We start from the raw sequence: 24,477 nt of genomic DNA, 5'->3' as shown, positions 1-24,477 counted from the left end.
TGGGGTAAACAAATGTTTTGATTAAAACAGCAGAGGAATGGAGAAAAACAATTCTTTGCTTCGAGTAATGCTCTAAGTTTTTTGTAGCTTGTCATTTAAGAACATGAGACAGGCAATGTACATTCACACCTGGAGTGAGAAACACAGTAGATAGCAGTAGATGATTCATACCATCTTCGACTGCACAATAAACTAATTTGACGTTGTAATATTAAGTTTTGATGATAACAGGGGAAACATAATTTATAACAATTTTGATGTAAAATATTATGATATTCATGGAGGCATGTGGATTATGGAGATTAAATTCTGGTTTAATGAACGCACTGCCACATAATGCAGAATAATTGCTTTCACTTTTGAAGGATTAATATATCAAACTCTAATGTTTAAACAAAGCGTGGGAGTGAAGTATCAGCTAAATTAACGCACTCCTATCAGTCATCGATGTTGTAAGACAGTTCACTACATTGGTTTTATAAGTTCACTAGACCAAGTGCAGACCCGTTGGGTCTGCTCCCACAACGCGAGAACTCACCACTCACCCATTCCCCCAATGCAATATTGCACCACTTACGCATAGCCCCCAACTGCGCAGGCACGGCTCATTTCTTCTCATCCCCCAGCACTCCCTCCTCCTCATCTTCATCCTCCCTCTTCAATCCCTAGAGAGGGAGGGGGGGTAGAGCGGTAGAGGGAGGGAATGGGAGGGAGGTGGAGTGAGAGGGAGGGAGGGTAGAGAGGGAGAGAGCGAGGGAGAGGGGTAGAGGGAGGGGGGTAGAGAGTGAGGGAGGTAGAGAGGGAGGGGGGTAGAGAGGGAGAGGGGTAGAGAGAGAGAGGGGTAGAGAGGCACAGTCCCTCCCTCGCTCTCTCTCTCTCTCTCGCTCTCTCTCTCTCTCTCTCTCTCTCTCTCTCTCTCACTCACTCTTTCTCCCTCTTTCTCCCTCTCTCAGTTCAGGGAGAGAGAGGCTGTGGAGAGATGGAGAAAGAGAAAGAGAGAGAGAGGGGGGGAGGGGGTAGAGGGGAGGGAGGGGGAGGGTAGAGAGGGAGAGGACGAGGGAGGAGGAGGGAGGAAGTAGAGAGTAAGGGGGAAGAGAGGTGGGAGTGAGGGGATATAGGGAAGGGGCATCTCCCTCCTCCACCTCACCCCCCCCCCCCCCCATCTGCCTCCTCCATCCCACTCCCCACCCCATCTCTCTCCTCATTTCTCTCATCCTCTTCCCCTCACTCCGATTCCCTGCCCCAGGACCTACCCAGGTCATAGAGCAGCGCCAGGGCCTGGAACTAGGCCTGGTTCTCGGCCCTGCCCTGACTGTAGACTCCAGCCGTCAGCTCGGCCACCGCCTGGGCTGTAGTGCAGGCCCCAACTTTATCTCCGGGCTCGTCCCTGACCCCGGACTCAGGCTCGTCCTTGGTTCCAGCGGCGGCTTCTTTCTCGGCACCGCTCACGTTCCCATCCCAAGCCCCAGGCTCGGCCCTCACTCCAGCTCCAGCACCACCCTTCCCACTGGGCTTCGGGCGCCCGCATTCGCCACCACTCCACGTTCAACGCAAGCGCTGGAGTGCCGCTCCCTCCCGGAGTGTCCAGTCCTGCCTTGCGAGTGCATTGTTATGTAATTCTGTTTTTTTCCCGAAATTGGTGAGTTTTCGCGCTGTTTTCAAATCTTTAAACGATTAACAACTTCGGAAATATAGGTGGGAATGCGTCAGGAAGATGTTTGTCTTCTCGATTGAAAGAATGTGAGCAGGATGTGTGAAAATGGGAAAGCTGTGGCCTAGCGTTTGGTAGAAAATAGGAATTGACCAGATATTGACACACACACACACACACAGCCACAAACAAGACAAAGAGTTTTAGTATTTTAGAGTTCATTGGTTCTCAGAGCAGAATTAGGCCATTCGGCCCATTAAGTCAATCAAGACTGATCTATCTTTCCCTCTCAACCCCATTCTTCTCCCTTCATCCCATAACCCCTGAAACCCTTACTAATCAAGAATTTATCAATCTCCACCTTAAAAATACCGAATAACTTGGCCTCCGCAGCCTTCTATGGCAATTAATTCTAGATTCACCACCTCCTGACTAAAGAAATTCCTATGCATATCCTTTCTAAAGGTGTGTTCTTTTATTCTGAGGCTATGGCCCTTGGTCCTAGACTCCCCCTCTAGTGGAAATGTCCTTTCCACATTCACTCAATCCAGGCCTTTCACTATTCGTTTTGTGGTTGCTGTGAATCTCAACTCAAATGTGGAATTAACAATTCAAACAGTCCTTTAGTTGGGAAATGTATGAGCTACTTATACAGCTACATGATCTAAAGAGAGCAACAAAAGGAAGGCATAGGTCTCTGAAAACGTGACCATCAGGTTACAAGAGCAGCTTCTTCCCCACTACCAAAATACCAGCTAAACTTTGTCATTGGCGATTGTACATGACATAGCTGAGGCCACATTTAGAGTAGCGTGTTCAGTTTTGGTCACTTTGTTATAGGAAAGATGTTGTTATGCAGGGAAAAGGTAGAGGAAAGATTTGTGAGTATGTTGCCAGGACTCGAAGGCCTGAGCTATAGGGAGAGGTTGTGCAGGATAGAATTTTATTCCTTGGAGTCAGATGGACGAGGGGTGATCTTGTAGAGATGTATATGATCATGAGAGGAATAGATAGGGTAAATACACAGAGTATTTGGATATGTACAAGGATAAGAGGTTTAGTGGGCCACTGGGTAGGTGGGACTAGTGTGATGGGCATGTTGGTCGAGGTGGGCAAGTTGGACCGAAGGGCCTGTTTCCATACTGTCTCTAACTCTATGACTCTAACCCAGGGTAGGGAAATCAAGAACCAGAGGACATCAGTTTAAAGTGAGGGAAGAAAATGTTAATAGGAAAATGAGGGGCAACTTTTTTTACACAAAGGGTGGTGGTGTATGGAACAGGCTGCCAGAGTTTGTTGAGGCAGGTACTATTACAACATTTAAAAAACATTTGGACATGGACATGGATAGGATAGGTTTAGAGGGATATGGGCCAAATGCAGGCAGGTGGGACTGGTGTTGATCGGACATGTTGGTTGATGCAGGCAGGTTGGGCTGAAGGGCCTGTTGCCACGCTGTATGTCTCTATAACTATGCTTTGATTGCACTAATGGTATTGAGCTGGCTTTTGCACTAATATTGGGGTTTTTAGGTTATTGAATCATTTTGTTATCCATATGTACTGTATTTACAGGCCTATTATGTTGATGCAAGTTAGAATTTCATTATACCATTGTCGGTACATAAGATAATTCAGCAATTTAATGACTTTTGATCTTGACTTGAAAAGCAGCAGAGCTCGTCTAATTTGCCTACGTTACGTACATATCCCTTGAAATCTTACCTATCCATGTACCTGTCCAAATGTCTTTTAAAATATTATTATTGCACCTGTCAACTACTTCTGGCAGCTCCTTTCATACACTCACCACCCTCTCTGTGAAAAAGTCGCACCTCAGATTCCCATTAAATCTTTCCCCTCTCACCTTAAATCTGTCCCCCGATTCTTGATTTCATACTGGCAAAAGACTCTCTATTAACCCTCGCAATTTTAAGCATCTCTATAAGCTCACCTCCTAGCCTCCTGTGCTCCAATGAAATAAAGTTCTAGTCTGCCCAACCTCTCCTTATAGCACAGGCCCTCAGGTCCTGGCATAATCATCACAAATCTTCTCTGCACACTTTCCAGCTTAATGACATCTTTCATATAGCAGGGTGAACAAAGCTGAACACAATACTACAAATGCGGCCTCACCAACGTCTTGTGCAACTGGAATATAATGTCCCAAAGATAGGCACAAAATGCTGGATTAAATCAGCGGGCCAGGCAGCATCTTTGGAGAAAAAGAATAGGTGATGTTTCGAGTCAGACTCCTTCTTCAGACTCGTCAGGTACAGACCCGATACAAGCTCGAGTCTGAAGAGGTTTCCGACCCAAAACATCACCTATTCTTCTTCTCCAGAGTTGCTGCCTGACCCACTGAGTTACTCCAGCATGTTGTGTCTATCTTTGGTATAAACTAGCATCTGCGGTTTCTCAGACAAAATATGTAGGAAGGAACTGCAAAAGCTGGTTTACACCGAAGATAAATATGAAATGCTGGAGTGACGGAAATGCTGGAGAGCCATTTAGAGCGGAGATGAGGAAACACTTTTTCACACAGAGAGTTGTGAGTCTGTGGAACCCTCTGCCTCAGAGGAAGGTGGAGGCCGGTTCTCTGTATGCTTTCAAGGGAGTGCTAGATAGGGCTCTTAAAGATAGCGGAGTCAGGGGATATGGGGAGACGGCAGGAACGGGGTACTGTTTGTAGATGATTAGCCATGATCACATTGAATGGCGGTGCTGGCTCGAATGGCCTACTCCTGCACATGGTCTATTGTCTATTGACTCAGCGGGTCAGGCAGCATCTCTGGAGAAACGGAATAGGAATATTTACTACTATGGTACTTTGTGTCTATCTGCAGTCCTCCCTACACGTAATGTCCCAGCCTTTATACCCTGACTGATGAGGGCTAACATGTCAAAAGCTTTCTTCACCGCCCCATCTACCTGTGTCATTGTTTTTTACTACTAACTAACGTAAATGCAAGAGATAGTTTCACTAGCCTCTGCTAAATTTAACACAGAACTGAGTCAAAGCCTGAAGACACTCTGACAGTTCAGCTAGCAATGCACCCAACCACTGAACTATTAGGACAGGCCACCTCTGTTGGCTTCATTAAAAACAATGTGAATTACTTGCCACAGACAGAAAGAAGTACCTTGAATGTATTCATGCTCTGTAATGACGGAGGGAGAGAGGCAGTGGAGGAAGCCAGTATGAATAACAGCTCCAGGCAGGTATTTGCTGGAAAGGTCATGCAGTGCACACCAATATTCTTCTCCCACTTCTCCTGCGCTCTAGAGGGGGGGAGAAAAAATAAGCCATAATTTAGAAACTTTTCAAAGGAATATTTCAAAAAGACTGAACTTCCAGTAAAAACTATAATAAAGGACTGGGCAACTGCCAGTCTTCCACAACATTTCCCCCTCATGGAGGAACGATGCATGTGTGTCCCGGTGCATCTCTATCATTGGGAGGACAGTGAGAACAAAACCTTCCCATTTGGAAGACACCACGTTAGCTTGTAGTTACCTGCTAAAAACATGAAATGTTATCTTTTTTTAACAATTTCTAAACAAAGCACGGAAACAGCGCGCTGGGCCCCGCGAGTCCACGCCGAATGTCGATCACTGTTGACTCTAGTTCTATGTTATCCCACTTTCTCATCCACTCCCTCCAGACTAAGCACCATTTTGCAGAGGCCGGTCAACCTATAAACCCGCACGACTTTGTGATGTGGGAGGAAACCGGAACACGCAGTGGTAACCCAAGCTGTCGTAGAGAAAACGTGCAGACGACAGCATCCCGAGGACAAGATCAAACCTGGGTCTCTGGCGCTGTGAGGCAGCAGCTTTAGACTTTAGGCCTGCTGCCACGTGCAGCAGCAGGCAGTAGACAGAACTTGTCGGTGAACTTTTGTAACTTTGTTGGTGCCAAAACATGGCAACACCAAAGACATTAGGTTTAATTGGCTTGGTATAAATGAAAATTGTTCAGTTAATCGGCTTGGTATAAAAGTAAATTGTCCCTGATATGTGTAGGATAGTGTTAATGTGCGGGGATCGCTGGTCGGCGCGGACTCGGTGGGCCGAAGAACCTGTTTCCGCGCTGTATCTCTAAACTAAACAAAAACTAAACTTGTGTATTGCCTAGGTTGTATGCAAAACAAAACCTTTCACTGTACCTAGGTACAAGTGACCAAAAGTGTCATTCAGTCATTCATGCATAGTTTCTTGGAAGTAGTTCACTAATACTTAACCAGCATGTCTTACCTTTCCTAAGAGGACTAAAAAAGGGATCATTAAACAACTTAATTTACATTAATGTAAGGCAGAACCAAGTAGATTAAATTCCATCTTTTATGAGAACTTATGATACACACGTCATGAATGGGACTCTAGATAAGACAACAATGTCTTGGATTAATAGAGCTCCCTATACATTTTGAGCAGAGACTTTTTCAATTATTTTCCAATTAACATCTTTTGACTCTATTTGAAGCTGCAATGCCCAAGGAATTGGCTGGCTTTTAAGCCAGATCTGCCCCAAGTCTGATAGAAAGGAAATGTCATCCTACTGCAAAAGATTAAATAGGTTATTAATTCCCGCAGTTTCTAATTAACTTTTTCAACAATTCTAAAATCTAATAGAATCTAATAGAGGGCATTAGCTTAAGTAATTTAGTGTAAATTGTCATTTGCATTTTAAATGAGTGGAACCATTATTATGCGATTTCAATCAGAAAGGATAAGGAAATATAAGCAAGTATTGTTTTGAATATTCGCTGCATTTAACATTTCACATCTTGATTAATAGATAGAAATGTTTAACTCCACAAAGGTTTAGACACTTCCAGCTCATTTATAACATTTTAAACAGAAACAAACTTTTAATAAGGACCAAGATGCTGAAGTTTATGAAAATTCATTGCCAAGTCACAGGATTTTGTTAAGGCGGAGATTGACGGATTCTTGATTAGTACGGGTGCCAAGGGTTGTGGGGAATGGGATTGAGAGGGAAAGATAGATCAGCCATGATTGTATGGCGGAGTGGATTTGATGGGCCAGCTCCTCAAACCTATGAACTCTTGAGCGAGAACCAAAGCCTTAAGGAGCTCAGCGTGTCACGTAGCAACTGTGGAGGGAACGGACAGATGATGTTTCAGGTCAGGATGCCACCTGACTGTTGGACTCCTCCAGAACATAGAAACATAAAAAACAGGTGCAGGAGTAGGTCATTCAGTCCTTCGAGCCAGCACCGCCATTCAATATGATCATGGCTGATCATCCAACTCAGTAGTGATGCTGGTTTCCAACGGGAACAGTGATGGACGCACCACACGTCTCTGTCCTCCAGTTCCTGCGGACTTCCGCCACTGGAAGTATAAGATTTTGGTGTGTGTGCTTTATCATCATTCTTTACAATGTTATGTACGACATTGTTCGCAACTTCTACTGAAGTGTGGATAGCCGTTGGCTCGCTAGAAGCTCATCCGCCCTTTGACAGGTCTTGTTTTTGGTCATGCTGGGGGCCCACAACCCCCTCCTCACCTGGCAAACCAGGTGGGGGAGACGGTTTAGTCGCCGACTATCTGACCATGGAGTAGGTAGCACAGGATTACATGGCACCCATGGCAGGGGGAACTCCCCCTTGACCTGACCTGACAACAACCATGAGGCTATTAAGTTATATAAGGCTATTTGTTACAGAGAAAGGTTGAACAAGTTATGGCTTTATTCTTTGGAGCGCAGAAGGTTAAGGGGGGACTTGATAGAGGTTTTTAAAATGATGAGAGGGATAGACAGAATTGACGTGGAAAAGCTTTTCCCACTGAGAGTAGGGAAGATTCAAACAAGGGGACATGACTTGAGAATTAAGGGACTGCAGTTTAGGGGTAACATGAGGGGGAACTTCTTTACTCAGAGAGTGGTAGCTTCCAGTGAAGGTGGTGGAGGCAGGTTCGTTTTTATCATTTAAAAATAAATTGGATAGTTATATGGATGGGAAGGGAATGGAGGGTTATGGTCTGAGCGCAGGTATATGGGACTAGGGGAGATTATGTGTTCGGCACGGACTAGAAGGGTCGAGATGGCCTGTTTCCGTGCTGTAATTGTTATATGGTTATATGGTTATATTAAACTCTACAAACTCCAACTAAGCTCCAAACTACATAGATTATAGCAGGGTAACCAAAACTGAACACAGTACTCTAAATAAGTCTATATCCCGCTGTATTTATTTTTCAACATGTTTGGCCGGCCATGGATTTTTACAATGGCGCAGAACATCAAATAGTCAAGAGTGTTTTATTGTCATATGTCCCAGGTAGAACAATGAAATTCTTACTTGCGGCAGCACAACAGAATATGTAAACATCGGGCTCTGTAAACAATATCATAAACGAGAAAAAAATAGTTCAGTGTGTATATATACACATACGCACACACATACGTACACATAAAAGACAAACAATCGTGCAAAAAAGCAAAACCAATACCCCCAAGTCAAGTCAAGTCAAGTCAAGACAGTTTATTGTCATGTGTCCCAGATAGGACAATGAAATTCTTGCTTGCTGCAGTACAACAGAATATTTAGGCATAAATTCAGATCAGATCAGTGTGACCATATACCATAGACTGGAACCCAAAGGAATATTGTTCCAAGACCGCAGTTACCCTGCCCCTGTGGACACTCTGCTGGCTCCAGTGTGACCCATTGCTCAGTCTTCCTCCACAAGACTCCTGGGCTGCAGGCCTTCATAATACAAGCTCCATCTCAATGCAGATCCATGGCTGGACTCTCAAAAACACGGAGAACGTGGTGAGGCTCCATCACCACCTCCGCTGGCTCTGAGAGCCATCTGTGTGATCAGCCCCACTGAACATTTGTGAAGAGATGTTCTTCCTTGAGGTTGCACCAGGGGTTTGTTGGAACAGTTAGCAAGGTGCTTTCACAGGTACTATCGCAGGGACTGAAGAATAAGGAAGACCCATCAGATACACTGCGGTGGAACAAATATGATGCGAGACCAAACGTGGGTGAACAGAATGGGGGTTTTCAGTATGAAATGTGGTCAGGGGTTGGGGGACTCTTTAGACTCATATAGTCAAACAGCGTGGAAACAGACCCTTGCCAAATTTGCCCCAGCTGACAAACATGCCCCATCTACACTAGTCCCACCTGCCTGCGTTTGGCCTATATCCCTAAACCTACCCTATCCATGTACCTGTCTGTTTCTTAAAAGTTACGATATTACCTGCCTCAACAACCTCCTCCAGCAGCTCATTCCATACACCCACCACCTTTTGTGTACAATGGTTATCCCTCAGATTCCCATTAAATCTTTCCCTCCACACCTTAAACCTATATCCTCTGGTTCCCGATTCCCCTACCCTGGGCAAGACTCTGTGCGTTTACCTGATATATTCCACTCATGATTTTATAAACCTCCGTACGATCATCCTTCTGCACTCCAAAGAATTGAGTCCTAATCTGACCAACCTCCCCCTATAGCTCAGGCCCTCGAGTCCTGGCAACATCCTCGTAAGTCTTCTCTGCGCCCTTGTCAACTTGACAACATCTTTCCTATAACATGGAGCCCAGAACTGAACACAATAATCTAAATGCGGTCTCACCAACGTCTTTATATAATTAAGCAACATGACCTCCCAACTTCTATACTCAATGCTCCGACTGATGAAGGCCAATGTGCGAAAAGCCTTCTTGACCACCCGATCTACCTGTGATGCCACTTTCAACGAAGTAAAGTGTGGACGTAAGTGGTCGTGGGACTCGGTGAGCTTCTGAAAGCATGAAAATATGATTACTTGCCAGCTATAATGCTGTAATGAAGAAGAGCATTCGTTCAGTTCATTTGTTTCACATTGTCGAGATGTCTTCAAAAGAGGAAGGCATTACACATAACGAAAGGCCCATGAAATTTGGGATGGTATTAGCATTTAATCCAGATCTATGCGCACTAAATCTTTTCTGTTGCCAACACTAATTTAGCGTTCTTTTTCAATGCATCCTTGCATCTTTTTTTCCTCGTGTTTTACTTACACGTAAATTACGTGTACAGCTGCAACGTCATTGCAGTTCTGGGAAGATATTGATTATTGCCCGAATATATCGAGCAAGCTTAATGAGATAGTATCGCTATAATATTTCACTCATAAATAATGAGGTTTAGTATAGGGCTTATGGTGAGCAACTTTGGCCAATAAACAACAAGACACCTGAAACTGTGCAGGGGTCATCCTAACATCTAACGAAGAAATACTGTTGTTTTTTTTCTTTGAGCCACGACAAAAGTCTGAAGGTAAAGAACCCACCATTCTTCAGTTAGGGGAGCGGGAAAACAAGAGATATGGAGGGGCAAGGTGTGAAAACGACAGATCAAAGCAGGCAATGGTCAAGGAAATGTAGAATTGTTCATTGTTAGATGAGGGGAAGGTGACGAGGCATGCAACCGTAAATTTCCCCCGAAACGTTTAATTTTACAGTTTGTCTGCCCCATTCCTTCTCTCCAGAGAGGCTGCCTAACCCGCTGAGTTACCCCAGCATTTTGTGTCTGTCTTCGGTATAAACAGGCATCTGCAGTTCCTTCCTACACAGAAAACTGAAGGTAATCATTAGACGAACGTTATTTACCAAGATTATCTGACTATATCAAATTAGGAGTCACGGAGTCCCTAGACTCTGTAGCTATTACCGAAGCAAGCTGTTTAGCTAAATGAAGAGCTGCAACTTCATTGAAAATTCAGCTGGCGCACTGCAGAGTTGCTGCTGCACGCCTGAGATAATAATTAATTGCTAACACCTCTGATTAGAATAGTGCCGTCGATAGGGTTGAGTCACTGTTGGGGCATGGAAATGCTTTTCAAGCATTGGACTATTTAAAAAACCTCAATGAATACTTCTGAGCCATTAATAAAACAAGACACTGGGACACAAACACTCTGGTTCTTGTCAACTGCGATGAAAATGACCCAGAGTTACAGTGGGGAAATATCCTTCTGCTTTAAAACCCAGGTTAATTGGTGGTGACCTAAATATTTGTTCTTCACAAAATTGTAATGTATTAATCAAAATTGATTTTCCTCAACCTCTGATTTTACGTTATTTCCATTTCAATTTTTTTCCGGATTCTTTGGCCCAGAGTGTGGAAACAGACCCTTCGGCCCAACTTGCCAACGTCGGCCAATTCGCTCCATATACACACTATGTAGTCCCACCTGTCCGCATTTGGCCAATATCCCTCTAAATCTATCCTGTCCATAGACCTATCCAGAGGTTTCTTAAACATTGCGATAATACCTGCCTTAACTACCTCCTCCGGCAGCTGGTTCCATACACCCACTACCCTTTGTGTAAAAATGTTACCCCTCAGGTTCCTATTAACTCTTTCCCCCCTCACCTTAAACCTTTGGTTCTTCATTCCCCTACTCTGGGTAAAAGACTCTGTGCATTCTTTACCATCTATTCTTCTCATGATCTTGTACAGAGATTAACTCCCCAATCTCTGACAATGGTGCAGTGGAGTTTCTGCTTGAAAAACACATGAATCAACTCGAGGTGTAGGAAGGAACTGCAGATGTTGCTTTACACCAAAGATGAGACACAAAATGCTGGAGTAACTCAGCGGGTCAGGCAGTGTCTCTGGAGAAAAGGAACAGAATGTGTTGGATGAAACTGCAGATGCTGGTACAGTTCCTCCGGTAGTCCCATCCCGAGTAGGAACATGCACCCAAATGGCTTCTTCATTGAATGATAAAATTGGGAAAACCTTCCACCTTGTTGCCCGTGCAAACGCCAGGACTTCCTCACTGCCGGCTTTCAACGCCTACCACAATCACTCAGGTGGCAGGTCCTGGTTCAAAAGAATCATGCCTTTCTATGTTCTCCAGAGCTGCTGCCGGACCCGCTGAGTTACTCCAGCACTTTGTGTCTTTTTTTGTAAACTAACATCAGCAGTTCCTTGTTTCTCAATTTTTCATCAGGAAGCTGCCTGGGATGAAGCATTTGAATCACAAGGGCGGTCTGCAGAGTCTGGGCTTTCCTTGCTCCAGAGGAAAATAAAGGAAGGACCAGAAAAAAATACATCAAATTGTGCAGCAGATAGACAGGGCCGATAATAGAAAACCTTCCCCATGTAAAAGTAGAGAGTGTAGGTTTAGCATAAGGGAAAAGAGATTTTGGAGGAACACAAGGGGCAATTTTTTACCAGAGTAATGCAGCTAAGAGAGTTACTGCCTGGTAGCCTCAGAGAACCATGCCCAATCCTGATCTTGAGTGTAGCTTGTTTAGTTTGGTTTATTGTCATGTGTAACGAGGTACAATGAAAATCTTTTTTGTTGCATGCTGTCCTGTCAGTGAAAAGATCATACAGTGCCCTCCGTAATGTTTGGGACAAAGCCCATCATTTATTTATTTGTCTCTGTGCTCCACATTTTGAAATTTGTAATACATTGTCAGATTTTAATAAAGGCCATTTTGGTTTCACCATGTAGAAATTACAGCAGTGTTTATGTCACCCCCATTTCAGGGCACCATAATGTTTGGGACACAGCAGTGTCATGTAAATGAAAGTGGTCATGTTTAGTATTTTGTTGCATATCCTTTGCATGCAATGACTGCTTGAAGTCTGTGATTCATGGACATCACCAGTTGCTGGGTGTCTTCTCTGGTGATGTTCTGCCAGGTCTGTATTGCAGCCATCTTTAGCTTATACTTGTTTTGGAGGCTAGTCCCCTTCAGTTTTCTCTTCAGCATATAAAAGGCATGCTCAATTGGGTTCAGATCGCGTGATTGACTTGGCCACTCAAGAATTGACCATTTTTTATCTTTGAAAAACTCCTATGTTACTTTAGCAGTATGTTTGGGATCATGGTTTTGCTGTAGAATGAACCGCCGGCCAATGAGTTTTGAGGCATTTGTTTGAACTTGAGCGGATAGAATGAGTCAAAACACTTCAGAATTCATCATGCTACTATCATCAGCAGTTGTATCATCAATGAAGATAAGTGCTCCAGTACCTTCAGCAGCCATACATGCCCAGGTCATAACACCCCCACCACCGTGTTTCATAGAACCGGCTTTGGATCTTGGGCAGTTCCCTCTCTCCTCCATATTTTGCTCTTGCCATCACTCTGATGTGTTAATCTTCGTCTCATCTGTCCACAAAACCTTTTTCTAGAACTGTGGTTGCTCTAAAAGAGCAAAAGTACTTCTTGACAAACTGTAACCTGGCAACCCTATTTTTTTCGGCCAACCAGTGGTTTGCATCTTGCAGTGTAGCCTCTGTATTTCATGAAGTTCATGAAGTCTTCTGCGGGCAGTGGTCATTGACAAATCCACACCTGACTCCTGAAGAGTGTTTCTGATCTGTCGGACAGGTGTTTGGGGTTTATTATAGAGAGAATTCTTCTGTCATCAGCTGTGGAGATCTTCCTTGGCCTGCCAGTCCCTTTGCGATTAGTAAGCTCACCTGTGCTCTCTTTCTTCTTAATGTAGGTATGTTGCAAAACCTGCCTTCAGCGGGGCTGCAGATCTGTCCCAGCCCGTGTGCGTGATTTTGGCGCCGTTGAGAGGGGGGCGGATTTAAAACGCGATTTTCCCTAGGCTATTCAAATCGAGGTTGTTCAGCCTACTTAGTTGCTGACGAAAAATCGCTGCGAGGTTCATTCGCTGCAGCTATTTATAAACTTAATTGGTTCATTTAATTGTTATAGTAGGTTAAAAATTATCCTCCAAACCCGCGACCGCCGACAACGGGACGGATCTCATACAGGGGACAATGGAAGGTAGGTTGTTTATTTTTACTTTAAAAAGGGCTTCTTAAGATCCCTTTATACAAAGTTTTATGTTGTGAGTAGCTAATTTGAGGCCCCATTAAATCCCGCAGTATTTTTCTGAGCATATGGGGTACAAATCTTCCGCAATGGGAACGTTCCAAACCAGCGCGTTCCACAGAGTTCCACAGGATCCCACTCAAAAGTTGATTTAAATGGCCATTAATTTACAGCAATTGAACACTAAATTCCTTCCATTTGGCCTATAAATTAATGTAAATGAGATTTAAAAATCATGTTTTATGGTGAATTCTTTGTAAATGTTATTTGGACACTTAGGCTATTTAAAAATGTTAATCTTTTCTTAAGAAATGGATAGATGTTTAGATCTAGTAATTGAAATTTGGAATTAGCTACAATTGGGTAACTAACTAATTATATGTTTTAATTTCAGGTCATCCAAGTAAGATTGTTTCATATTTGTTTCAGAATGCTTAAATCTAAAAAATAAAATTTATTTTAGTTCTCTTAATTTTAAAGAAAGATATGGCCATTTCACTGTCCTCGATCACAGCTTTTGTGTTAAGTCAATGGAAAATCAATAGGGAACAAGATGCTAATTTCCGAGTATGAAAATGGCCATAAGTTCTTTAATACTGAAGATAAGAAAGTGAATTAGGTGTCAAATTAAACTTATTTTTGTGCTTTATCTGATGGGATAAATTGCAGACTTGATTTTTAAAATCTCAAAATTTTGTAACGTTGCTACTTAATGATGTTCCAAATAATTGATTTTAGTAAGCCTGTTTGGCTGATGGCTCTAACAGTTTTATTCTTGTTTCTCAGTGTCATAATGGCTTATTTGACTTTCATTGGCACAACTTTGGTACCAGTGTTGATAAACAGCAATAAAAGTTTCCAAAGGCGATGGATAGACTGGGGGCTGAGAGCTCTCTTATACCTGCATTAAGGAGGCATTTAAACACACCTGAGCAATTACAGACACCTGTGAAGCCATGTGTCCCGAACATTACGGTGCCCTGAAATGGGGGGACTAAGTATAAACACTGCTGCAATTTCTACATGGTGAAACCAAAACGTATGAAAATACCTTAAATAAAATCGGACAATGTGTACTTTAAACACATGTATTTTTTTCTATTACAAATCTCAAATTGTGGAGTACAGAGGCAAATAAATAAATGATGGGTCTTTGGCCCAAACATTATGGAGGACACTGCACATGATTACAATCAAGCTGTCCATGGTGTACAGATAAAGGTTAAAGGGTGTAATGTTTAGGGCAAGATAAAGTCTGATTAACGATAGTTTAAAGGTCTCCAATGAAGTAGATGGGAGGCCATGACATCTCTACTTGGTGAGAGGATGGTTCAGATGCCAAATAACAGCTGGGAAGAAACTGTTCCTGAATCTGGAGGTGTGTGTTTTCAAACCTTGTCTGTACCTCTTGTCTGATGCGAGAGGGGAGCGGAGAGTGTCCGGGGTGAAACTTATCCTTGATTATGCTGGTGGCCTTGCTGAGGCAGCGTGATGTAAACGCAGGCAGGTGGGACTAGTGTACACGGGCATGTTGGATGACATGGGCTGATCGGGCCAATGAATCTATGAAGAAACCTGGCGACAGAATAAACTGAGTTTAATTGCTGGAACTTCTGAGGCGTAAATTTGCAAGACCAAAGGGAAGTGAAACTTGGAACTAAATGACATTTGGTTATCGTTCATCCCAGGATGAAATAAAGGATAATTAACCACTAAAAATATATTCCAATATACTCTAATATTTATTAAATATAGTGCTCTGAGTCAAATATTATGAATTACAGTTTTTTTCCCACATATCTGAATGAATTATTAAGCAGTGTATGTTTGAAATACCTACTGTGGCTGTGCCTGAAGTGACTTTTAATTAAACTCAGTATAATTGACACAGAGATACAAAAGAGCTTGCTTTTTCAGAAAGAATATTCTTTCACTGATTCTACCAGAAATGACACGAGGAGATTTGCACCAAATCACTTGTTATTATTTAGAAGATCTGGCAAACAACCAGCTCTCGTGAAAAAAATGGAGTAGCTTATAAAAACAATTTCACAATATTATGGGAACCTTATGGCAGATTTTATAACTGCGCTAATTCTATTTTAATTTCAGGAAAAATATAATCTTTGGTTAATCACAGTATAAATTTCAAGGGAGCCGATGTCTCATTTGCTTCCAGGTCTCATGTCTGTTAAATTAGAGTCATAGTGATATGGTGTGGATACAGGTCCTTCAGCCCAACTTGCCCGCACCCCTCAACATGTCCCAGCTACACTAGTACCTGCCTGCCACACTTGGTCCATTTCCCTCCAAACCTGTCATATCCATGTACCTGTCCGTTTCTTAAATGTTGGGCTAGTCCCTGCCTCAACTACCTCCTCTGGCAGCTTGTTCCATACACCCACCACCCTTTGTGCGAAAAAATTACCCCTCAGATTCCTATTAAATCTTTTACCCTTCGCCTTAAACCTATGTCCTCCAGTCCTCAATTCACCTACTCTGGGCAAGAGACTCTGTGCATCTACCCGATCTATCCCTCTCATGATTTTATACAAATTAATGAACCACAGTATCTGACAGGCTCACAAATTGAGGTTGTAAGTCCGGCTTCCCGTGCTGAGAGCAATGACAATTTAAGAAATATATCCACCACTTCTAATTACCGATGCTGCAAGCAAAGATTAATCCTCGGGATTAAAGGAATTGGCAGAACTGGCCTGGAAGTTGCAAATGACTGAGTGACTCTGCAGGGCACAGGGTTTGAAAAATCCTGGTTAAAAGTCCTGTTGTGCCTCCAACGCACTGCCTGGAATAATAAAATGGTAATTGGTTTGAACAAATGCATTCAAGATACGCCTTGTGGGCATATGTAATTTCTGCGGCAAATGTTGATGATCCTTCAACTTGTGGGGAAAAAAGCAAATTGGAGAGACATTAAAGGAAAATGTTCAAACACTTAATGGTGCTGGAATTTGATTATTCAAAAGTGCAAATGGGTTATCAATGACAAAGTATATACTAACAGGACTGCTGATTTTACTCCAAATCTACAACATTAAGAGGGCAGGTATATTTGGATAACCCAATTCAAAGGATGTTTTCATTGCATCCTAGGTTAATTCACCCCAACAAGACTCCATCAATAAAAGTGGGCAACAAAGATGTGCACAGCACAATTTCTATTTCATACATTACTACAGTCATGGTGTTTTTATAGAAATCCTACAAAAATATAGTTTTGCTTTGTTCCATGTTTACACTTCTCTGGGAATATGGGGAAGACTTGTTACAGTCCATTTAATTTATATAGTCTCTCTCCTGCCCTTACAATGTTCCAAAGCTGTCCATACCATACTGAACCATACTACCAACAACTAGAGCAGTCCTGAGATGCTACCTACCTCATTGGAGACACTCGGACTATATTTAATTGGACTTTACCAAACTTCATCTTAACAGTAGTCCCTTTATCGTGTATCGTGTATCGTATCCACACCATATCACTATGACACTAATTTAACAGACATGAGACCTGGAAGCAAATGAGACATGGGCTCCCTTGAAATTTATACTGTGATTAACCAAAGATTATATTAAAGACAACTGTAATCATGTATTGTCTTTCCGCTGACTGGTTAGCACTGACTGCTTTCACTGTCCCACGGTACATGTAACAATAAACTAAACTAAACCAAAGCATTCATACGCAACAATGTACATTTTAGGTGTGTTCCCTGTGGTAGGAAATGCACCAGCTAATATACACAGAGAAGGATGCCACACACAGCAATTCAATAATAGTCACCTTTATTTTAGTGATGCTGGCTGAAGGTAATGGAAATATTCCTCAAAGTAGTGCCATGGGAATTGTTTTAATCTACTTGGGACTGCAGAGCATTTCTCATCTGAAAGACGGCACCTCTTCCAGTACAAAATTCCCTCATGACTGACGACAGACACAAAAAGCTGCAGTGTCTGCAGCTAGACTTGACTTGACTTGAGTAACTCAGCGGGTCAGACAGCATCTCCGGGGAAAATAGGTGACGTTTCGGGTCGAGGTCCTTCTTCCGTCTGAGAGTCAGGGGAGAGGGGGACAAGAGATGTAGATGGTACTAGGAAAAAGGCATGGAAGGAATGCAAAAAACAGCAATTATCAAGGAAAGATGTAGCCCACAATGGTGCATTGTTGGCTGTGTGATAGGTGAGAATGAGTCATACAGACAGACTCAACAAGATGACAGTGAAACTAGTACAACAAATAGGATGGGGAGGGACGGAGAGAGGATGAAAGAGTTACTTCAACTTAGAGAAATCAACATTCATACCGCTGGGGTGTAAGCTGCCCAAGCGAAAATGTGAGGTGCTGTTCCTCCAATTTACGTTTGGCCTCACCTGTACTGCTCCACCTAGAACAACGGAGAGCATACGCACGACTGCTATTTGTGGATTACAGCTCCACATTCAACATAATTGTACCCAGTAGACTGGTCTCCATGCTGTCCAACCTAGGTTTCCAACACAACATCTGCCTATGGATTAAGGACTTCCTTACGGAGCGGCCGCAGTCAGTCAGGATGGGCCCCACCACACCCCCACTTTGACACTCAGCACAGGAGCTCCACAAGGCTGTGTGGTGAGCCCCCTCCTCTACTCCCTCTACACCTATGACTGCATACCGACCCACAGCACAAGCACCATCATAACATTTGCAGACGACTCGACAGTGACGGGGCTGATCACTGAGGGCGATGAGTCAGCTTACAGGGAGGAGGTACAGAAGTTAATAGGCTGGTGCTCAGAGAACAACTTAGCACTCAATACAAAGAAAACAAAAGAGCTCATCATTGACTTCAAGAATAAGCAGGGTGGCCATCGCCCACTGCACATAAACGGAGAAAGAGTGGACACAGTCTCCAGTTTCAGGTTCCTGGGCACCCACATCTCAGCAGCTCAGGTGGTCAACTAACAAACACTCTTTGGTAAAGAAGGCACAACAAGAGCTTTACTTACTAAGATCACTCAGGAAAGTCAACTTGTCACAACAGCTGCTAGTGTCATTCTACCGTTGCTCCACAGAGAGTGTCCTGACACATGGTATCCTGGTGCGGCAACAGTTCTGCGGCTGACAAGAAGGCTCTGCAGAGTCATCAATACAGCCCAGAAGATCACCAACACACATCTGCCTGCCCTGGAAGAGATCTATAGCTCTTGTTGCCTGCGGAAGGCATCACACATACTAAAGGACTCATCTAATCCCGCACATCACTTGTTTTCCCTTCTGCCCTCAGGAAAGCGTTACAGGGCCATCAAATCACACACCGCAAGATTAACAAACAGTTTCAAACTCTGCACTAAACACACAGCCCCCACAGCCAATATGTTGTACTACCACCACACTATACTGTGAATATTGCACATTGCACATTCTGACTTGACGACGTTTTCTTGCCGTTTTTGTTATTCGTTATTATTTATCTGATACATTGGAGCTCCGCTCCGGCATCTGAAATTTTGTTGTATGTATTTACAATGACAATAAAGTGTATTATTATTATTATTATTATTACGCTGGAGGAGGCCATGGGTGAGGCCCATGGACAGTGAGGACAGTGTGGGAATGGCTACATTGAATTATCAGTTACATTTTACACTCAAGGTTCTGGACTGGGACTTCTGGCAAGAATCACAGGTGACCACCCTTTGACGTCTTCTTTTTAGAAAAAAATAAAGTTATATGCAAATCAGTCACATCTCAGATTTGAACGATTTTGCACTTCAACTGACTGCATATCATAATGTGTGATTCAAACGCTCAACAAAGCTTTAAAAGATATTCTTTGCGTCCCAATAGGATTGAGTGCATGGAGATTACTATACGACACACATTGATTTCCAATTATCAACTTCTCACACAGGAGAAGTAATGACATTGTGTAACAATACGATGTGAAAAGACATTCCCCCTTAGATATCCGTACGAACCCGTTAAGTGGTTCGTAAAACCCCAAAAGTTATTGCATCTTGTAGAAAATAGCAGAAGAGGTGGAATAAGTTACAATAATTAATGTGCTAACAGAGGAATGAATGAGGCAGAGGCTTGGATAGCAAGCAACAAAAGATTTTCACTGTGCCTAGGTACACGTGACAATAAACTAAACTAGATTGGGCGGCACGGTGACGCAGCGGTAGACTCAGGTTCGATCCTGACTACGGACGTCGTCTGAATGGAGTTTGTACATTCTCCCTGTGACCATGTGGGTTTTCGCCGGGTGCTCCGGTTTCCTTCCACACTAAAAAGACGTACAGGTTTGTAGGTTACTTGGCTTGGTAAAATTGTAAATTGTCCCTAGTGTGTGTAGGATAGTGTCAGTGTACGGGGATCGCTGGTCGGTGCAGATTCAGTGGGCTGAAGGGTCTGTTTCCGCGCTGTATCTCGAAACTAAACTAAACCAAATGGTTAAACAAATCTAGTTAATGCTTCTTAAACTCCAAGATGGATAGGCTCTTCAAATTCTGGGTCCTAAAGAGGTAGAAATCATTGCTGCATTTAAAAATACTTCTTCTCACTGTTCTGTATCACGCACTTCTCTATTTTTCTACTATTCTCTTTCTTTTCTTTCTTTTACTGCTAAAAATCAAGTTGTACATCAAATGTAACATGTCAATATATATTAGGTATCTACAAGGTACCACGCTATTGTACTTACTTCAATTTAAAAAAAAAATTTAAATAAAAAAATAAAAAATACTTGAATGATCCATAATTTACAAATCAGCCCGTCCTTCAACCATATCTTGCTGAGAGCAACAATGTCAGGTATCCTTGCACCATCCACGCTCTCAGCTCATCAGATTTACCAGTCAAACTCAGTCAAAGTATGTTCTGCCCATTGGACAGGCTTAAATTTTCTTCTTTATTTATAGTGATACAGGGTGGAAACAGGCACTTCAGCCCAGCTTGCCCACACCAACCACCATGCCCCATCTACACTAGTCCCACTTGTAACCATATAACCATATTTACAGCACGGAAACAGGCCATCTCGGCCCTACAAGTCCGTGCCGACACAACCTTTTTTCCCTTAGTCCCACCTGCCTGCACTCATACCATAACCCTCAATTCCCTTCTCATCCATATACCTATCCAATTTATTTTTAAATGATACCAACGAACCTGCCGCCACCACTTCCACTGGAAGCTCATTCCACACCGCTACCACTCTCTGAGTAAAGAAGTTCCCCCTCATGTTACCCCTAAACTTCTGTCTCTTAATTCTGAAGTCATGTCCTCTTGTTTGAATCTTCCCTATTCTCAAAGGGAAAAGCTTGTCCACATCAACTCTGTCTATCCCTAGCTTTTGCCCCATATTCATCTAAACCTGACACATCCATGTACCTGTCTAATTGTGTCTCAAACGTTGCATTAATCCCTGCTTCAACTACCTCCTCTGGCAGCTTGTTCCACACACCCTTCATCCTCCTGCAATCTATGGAATAGAGTCCCAGCCTGCTCAACCTCTCCCTATAGCTCAGAGCATCAATTCCCGGAAACATCCTCGTAAATCTCTGAGGTTTTTTTCACGGCATCTCTCCACTCCACGGTATCTCTTTGTATCTCATTCCCCCAAAATTAGATTGAACCCTCCCCAAATCACTAATGAAAACATCCCTGCAAGGATCTGAAGAGGGATCTCATCCCGAAAGATCGCCTATCCATTTCTCCAGAGATGCTGCCTGACCCACTGAGTTACTCCGGCACTTTGTGTTGTTTTGTAAACCAGTTCCTTGTGTCTGCATCTCTGCAAGGGTGTTCAGCTGCAAATTTGCAGCTACTCCAGGTTCCACCTTCCCCAGAAATTAATCCGACATTGAGAGCTCTCACCAATTTTTACACAGAGGTCAGTGGGTGCCTGGAACATTCTGCCAGGGGTGATGGTGGAGGCAGATACAACATGAGCGTTTAAGAGGCTTTTACATAGGCACATCTGGCCAACAAGAGAAACCTCCCACAGTTGAAACAGGTATCTCAACCTTACAGTGGGTTGGCGGCGCGATCGACGTCGCAGCGGCCTCTGCAGTCCGTCTGTCTTTTTGTATTTTATTGTCCTGTTGAGTGTATAGTTTGTGGTGGGTTTTTGACTGTGTATGTGTGGGGGAAACTTTTAGATCTCTTCCCTGTACGGGGACCCGACCTTTTCCGTGTCGGGTCTCCGTTGCCGTTGGGGCCTAGCACCGTGGAGCGGCCTCCAACCGGAACGACAGCTCATGTCATGGAGGCTGCGGCACTGCGGACCTACCATCGTGGAGCTGGCCGGCTTCGGAGCGTGGAGAGCTGCGGTGGCACGCGGCTGCGACCCGACTCCGGTGGATGGTGACACCGGGAGCTCGCGGGTCCCCGGTGGGAGACCGCTTTGCGGGGCACCGGCAGCGGCGACTTCTCCCGCTGGAATTGCGGGGTTGAGAGTGACCTGGAGCGAGGGCCTCACATCGCCCGGCGTGGCTTTAAATGGCCGCAGACTTACTAGCGCCCGCCGGGGGCTCCGACATTGGGACCCGGGGCAGGACCTTACATCGCCCGGCGCGGCTTTAAGTGGCCGTGGGGCTTGCTAGCGCCCGCCGGTGGCTTTGACTTTGACTTCGGGAGAGGAATGGAGAGCAGGGGAGAGACAAGACTTTGCCTTCCATCCCAGTGAGGTGGAGATTCACTGTGATGGATGTTTGTGTAAATTGTGTTAGTGTGGTGCGTGGGTCTCAAAAGGAAGCACGGAGTCCAGTGTTTTGAGAGGCACCTTTAATTATGTTCCTCCCGGTTGTAGGGAAGACCAAACGAGAGAAAGATGGCACCCAAACCCCTGCCTTTAAACCCTCTGGCTAAGGGCCACCTCCGGACTGAACCACTCCCGTGCCGAGGGGTTCGACAGGTATGATGGCACGACCCTTGGGAGCCGCCACATTAGTGTGTGTCTTGGCTCTTTCCTTGTATGACTGCAGAAACCAAATTTTGTTTGAACTTCATGTGAGGTTCAAATGACAAATAATCGGTATTGTATTGTATTGTAAGAAACATTAAGACAGGTACATGGATAGGACAGGTTTTTGATATGGGCCAAACGCAGGCAAGTGGGACTAGTGTAGATTGGACACATTGGCCGGTGTGGGCAAGTTGGGCTTTAGGGCCTTCCACTGTGTATTGCTCTATAATTTAAAAAGACCCCCTGAAGATATAATCCAATTTCTGGCCCCCTCATCCATAATTTGTGAAAGTACTTACAACCCATCTGATTGGCACCAATGTCACAAAGGCCAGTGCTGAGAACCACACGAATTGACCCTTTGCTCCAAAGTCCACACTGGAGCACTTTGTGAATTACATGAACTAATAGCTACAATTGTTCTTTCTAAAACTGCAGAAAAAGGACAAGATAAATTGAAGAAACAAAGAACTGCAGATGCTGATTTATACCTACTGGCAGCTTCTCCGGAGGAAAAGGATGGGTGACGTTTCAGGTCGCAACCCTTCTTCAGTCTGAAGGAGGGTCCTGGCCCAAAACGCCACCCATCCATTTTCCCTGGAGATGCTGCCTGACCTGCTGAGTTACTCCAGCACTTTGCATCTATCTTTGAGATAAATTGATCGTTGATTTATTTTAAAAAAAATAAGAGGAGGCAGAATTAAAGAATTAAAAATTGGTAGATTCCGAGATAAATAGGGAGGACCAAGTTCAGTACCCAGTGCAATCACTAACCTGTGAAAGTTGATTTTAAGTAATTACTAAAGGAATTAGACCGGAGTCATAGTCACAGGCCCAGTGTGGAAACAGGCCCTTGGGCCCAACTTGCCTACGCCGACCAACATGTCCCATCTACACTAATCCCACCTGCCCGAGTTTGGGAGGTGAGGAAATGTTTCTTCACCCAGAGAGTTTATTGTCTTCAAGATAGTAGAAAAGATACTTTGATATGTACTTGAGTTGTGACCTGTATGCAAAAAAAAAAAAAAACTGGTTCTAGAAGGTCCACTCTACTTTGACACTGACAAAAAGCTAAATGTTTAACAACATTTTTATAAGACATTTAGACAGGTATATGGATAGGAAAGGTTTAGAGGGATATGGGCCAAACGTGGCAGGTGGGACTAGAGTTGATGGGGTATCTTGGTTGGTATGGGCAAGTTGGGCCAAAGGGCCTGTTTCCATGCTGTATGATTCTATGACAAAATTGCCAAATAGCCTCTCACTTTGTCCTAAATTTTCTAAGATTTCTATAAAGCTGATGCTCAAATGTAACATTCCAAATATAGCGTTGAAGTAAAGGACAAATTAATTCTCAGGCAAAACGCTCTCTCTAGCTTTACAAATCTTTAAAAGAATTAAGAACAAATTATCCAACAGCAACTTTCCTGATCCTATTGAGCGTATTCATGATTTAATGTAGTCAGGATTCATAATCTTCTTATACATAGCCCAAGGGGACCAAGTAGAAATAAATTACTTCAACTCTTCTCAGAGTCAACTTGAGGACATTTCCCAGTTTAAGCACAGCTCTAATAACAAACCTAAAAGCACCCACACATTTTCGTTAAGATGCTGCATAAAGTAATTGACACAGTGACTCAGCTATGTAGTTGCTGCCTTACAGCACCTAAGATCTGGCTTCGATCCTGACCTCGGGTGCTGCCTGTATGGAGTTTGTACGTTTCTCCCTGTGCTTCTCCAGAACCTCGTTTCCTCCCACACTCCAAAGACATGCAGGTTTGTAGATTCATTGGCTTCTGTAAATTTGCTCCTGGAGTACAGGATGCAAAACTGGGATAACATAGAATAAGTGTACAGATACACATTGAGCTGACGCCTGCAATGTCCCCAAATGACTCAACTGCAAAATCTGTGGTAGACTGCGTTCGGGCTAATAGATGAACTAGAGGACATAGGTTTAAGGTGAAGGGGAAACGATTTAATAGGAATCTGAGGGGTTTCAAGAGAAAGTTAG

The 24,477-nt window shown here is 43.6% G+C and overlaps 1 protein-coding gene across 5 annotated transcripts in view; it reads right to left on the bottom strand.

Annotated features, from left to right (window-relative positions):
* The window catches only part of ube3d (ubiquitin protein ligase E3D), a 114,720-nt gene that overhangs the window by 29,022 nt on the left and 61,221 nt on the right, over positions 1 to 24,477 (bottom strand). For 4 of the 5 annotated variants that reach the window (XM_055636062.1, XM_055636063.1, XM_055636064.1 and 1 more), the window contains exon 9: positions 4,794 to 4,932. The exons of the other annotated variant lie outside the window; for it this stretch is intronic. In XM_055636062.1, the coding sequence (XP_055492037.1) occupies positions 4,794 to 4,932 (139 nt within the window). The remainder of the gene's footprint in view (positions 1 to 4,793; positions 4,933 to 24,477) is intronic. 5 annotated transcript variants of the gene reach the window in all.

This window comes from Leucoraja erinacea, chromosome 5 (assembly GCF_028641065.1).
Source record: "Leucoraja erinacea ecotype New England chromosome 5, Leri_hhj_1, whole genome shotgun sequence".
In the NCBI taxonomy this organism is placed as follows: Eukaryota; Metazoa; Chordata; class Chondrichthyes; order Rajiformes; family Rajidae; genus Leucoraja; species Leucoraja erinaceus.
Note: the sequence above shows the minus strand (reverse complement) of the source record. Positions and strands in the feature narration are given on the sequence as shown.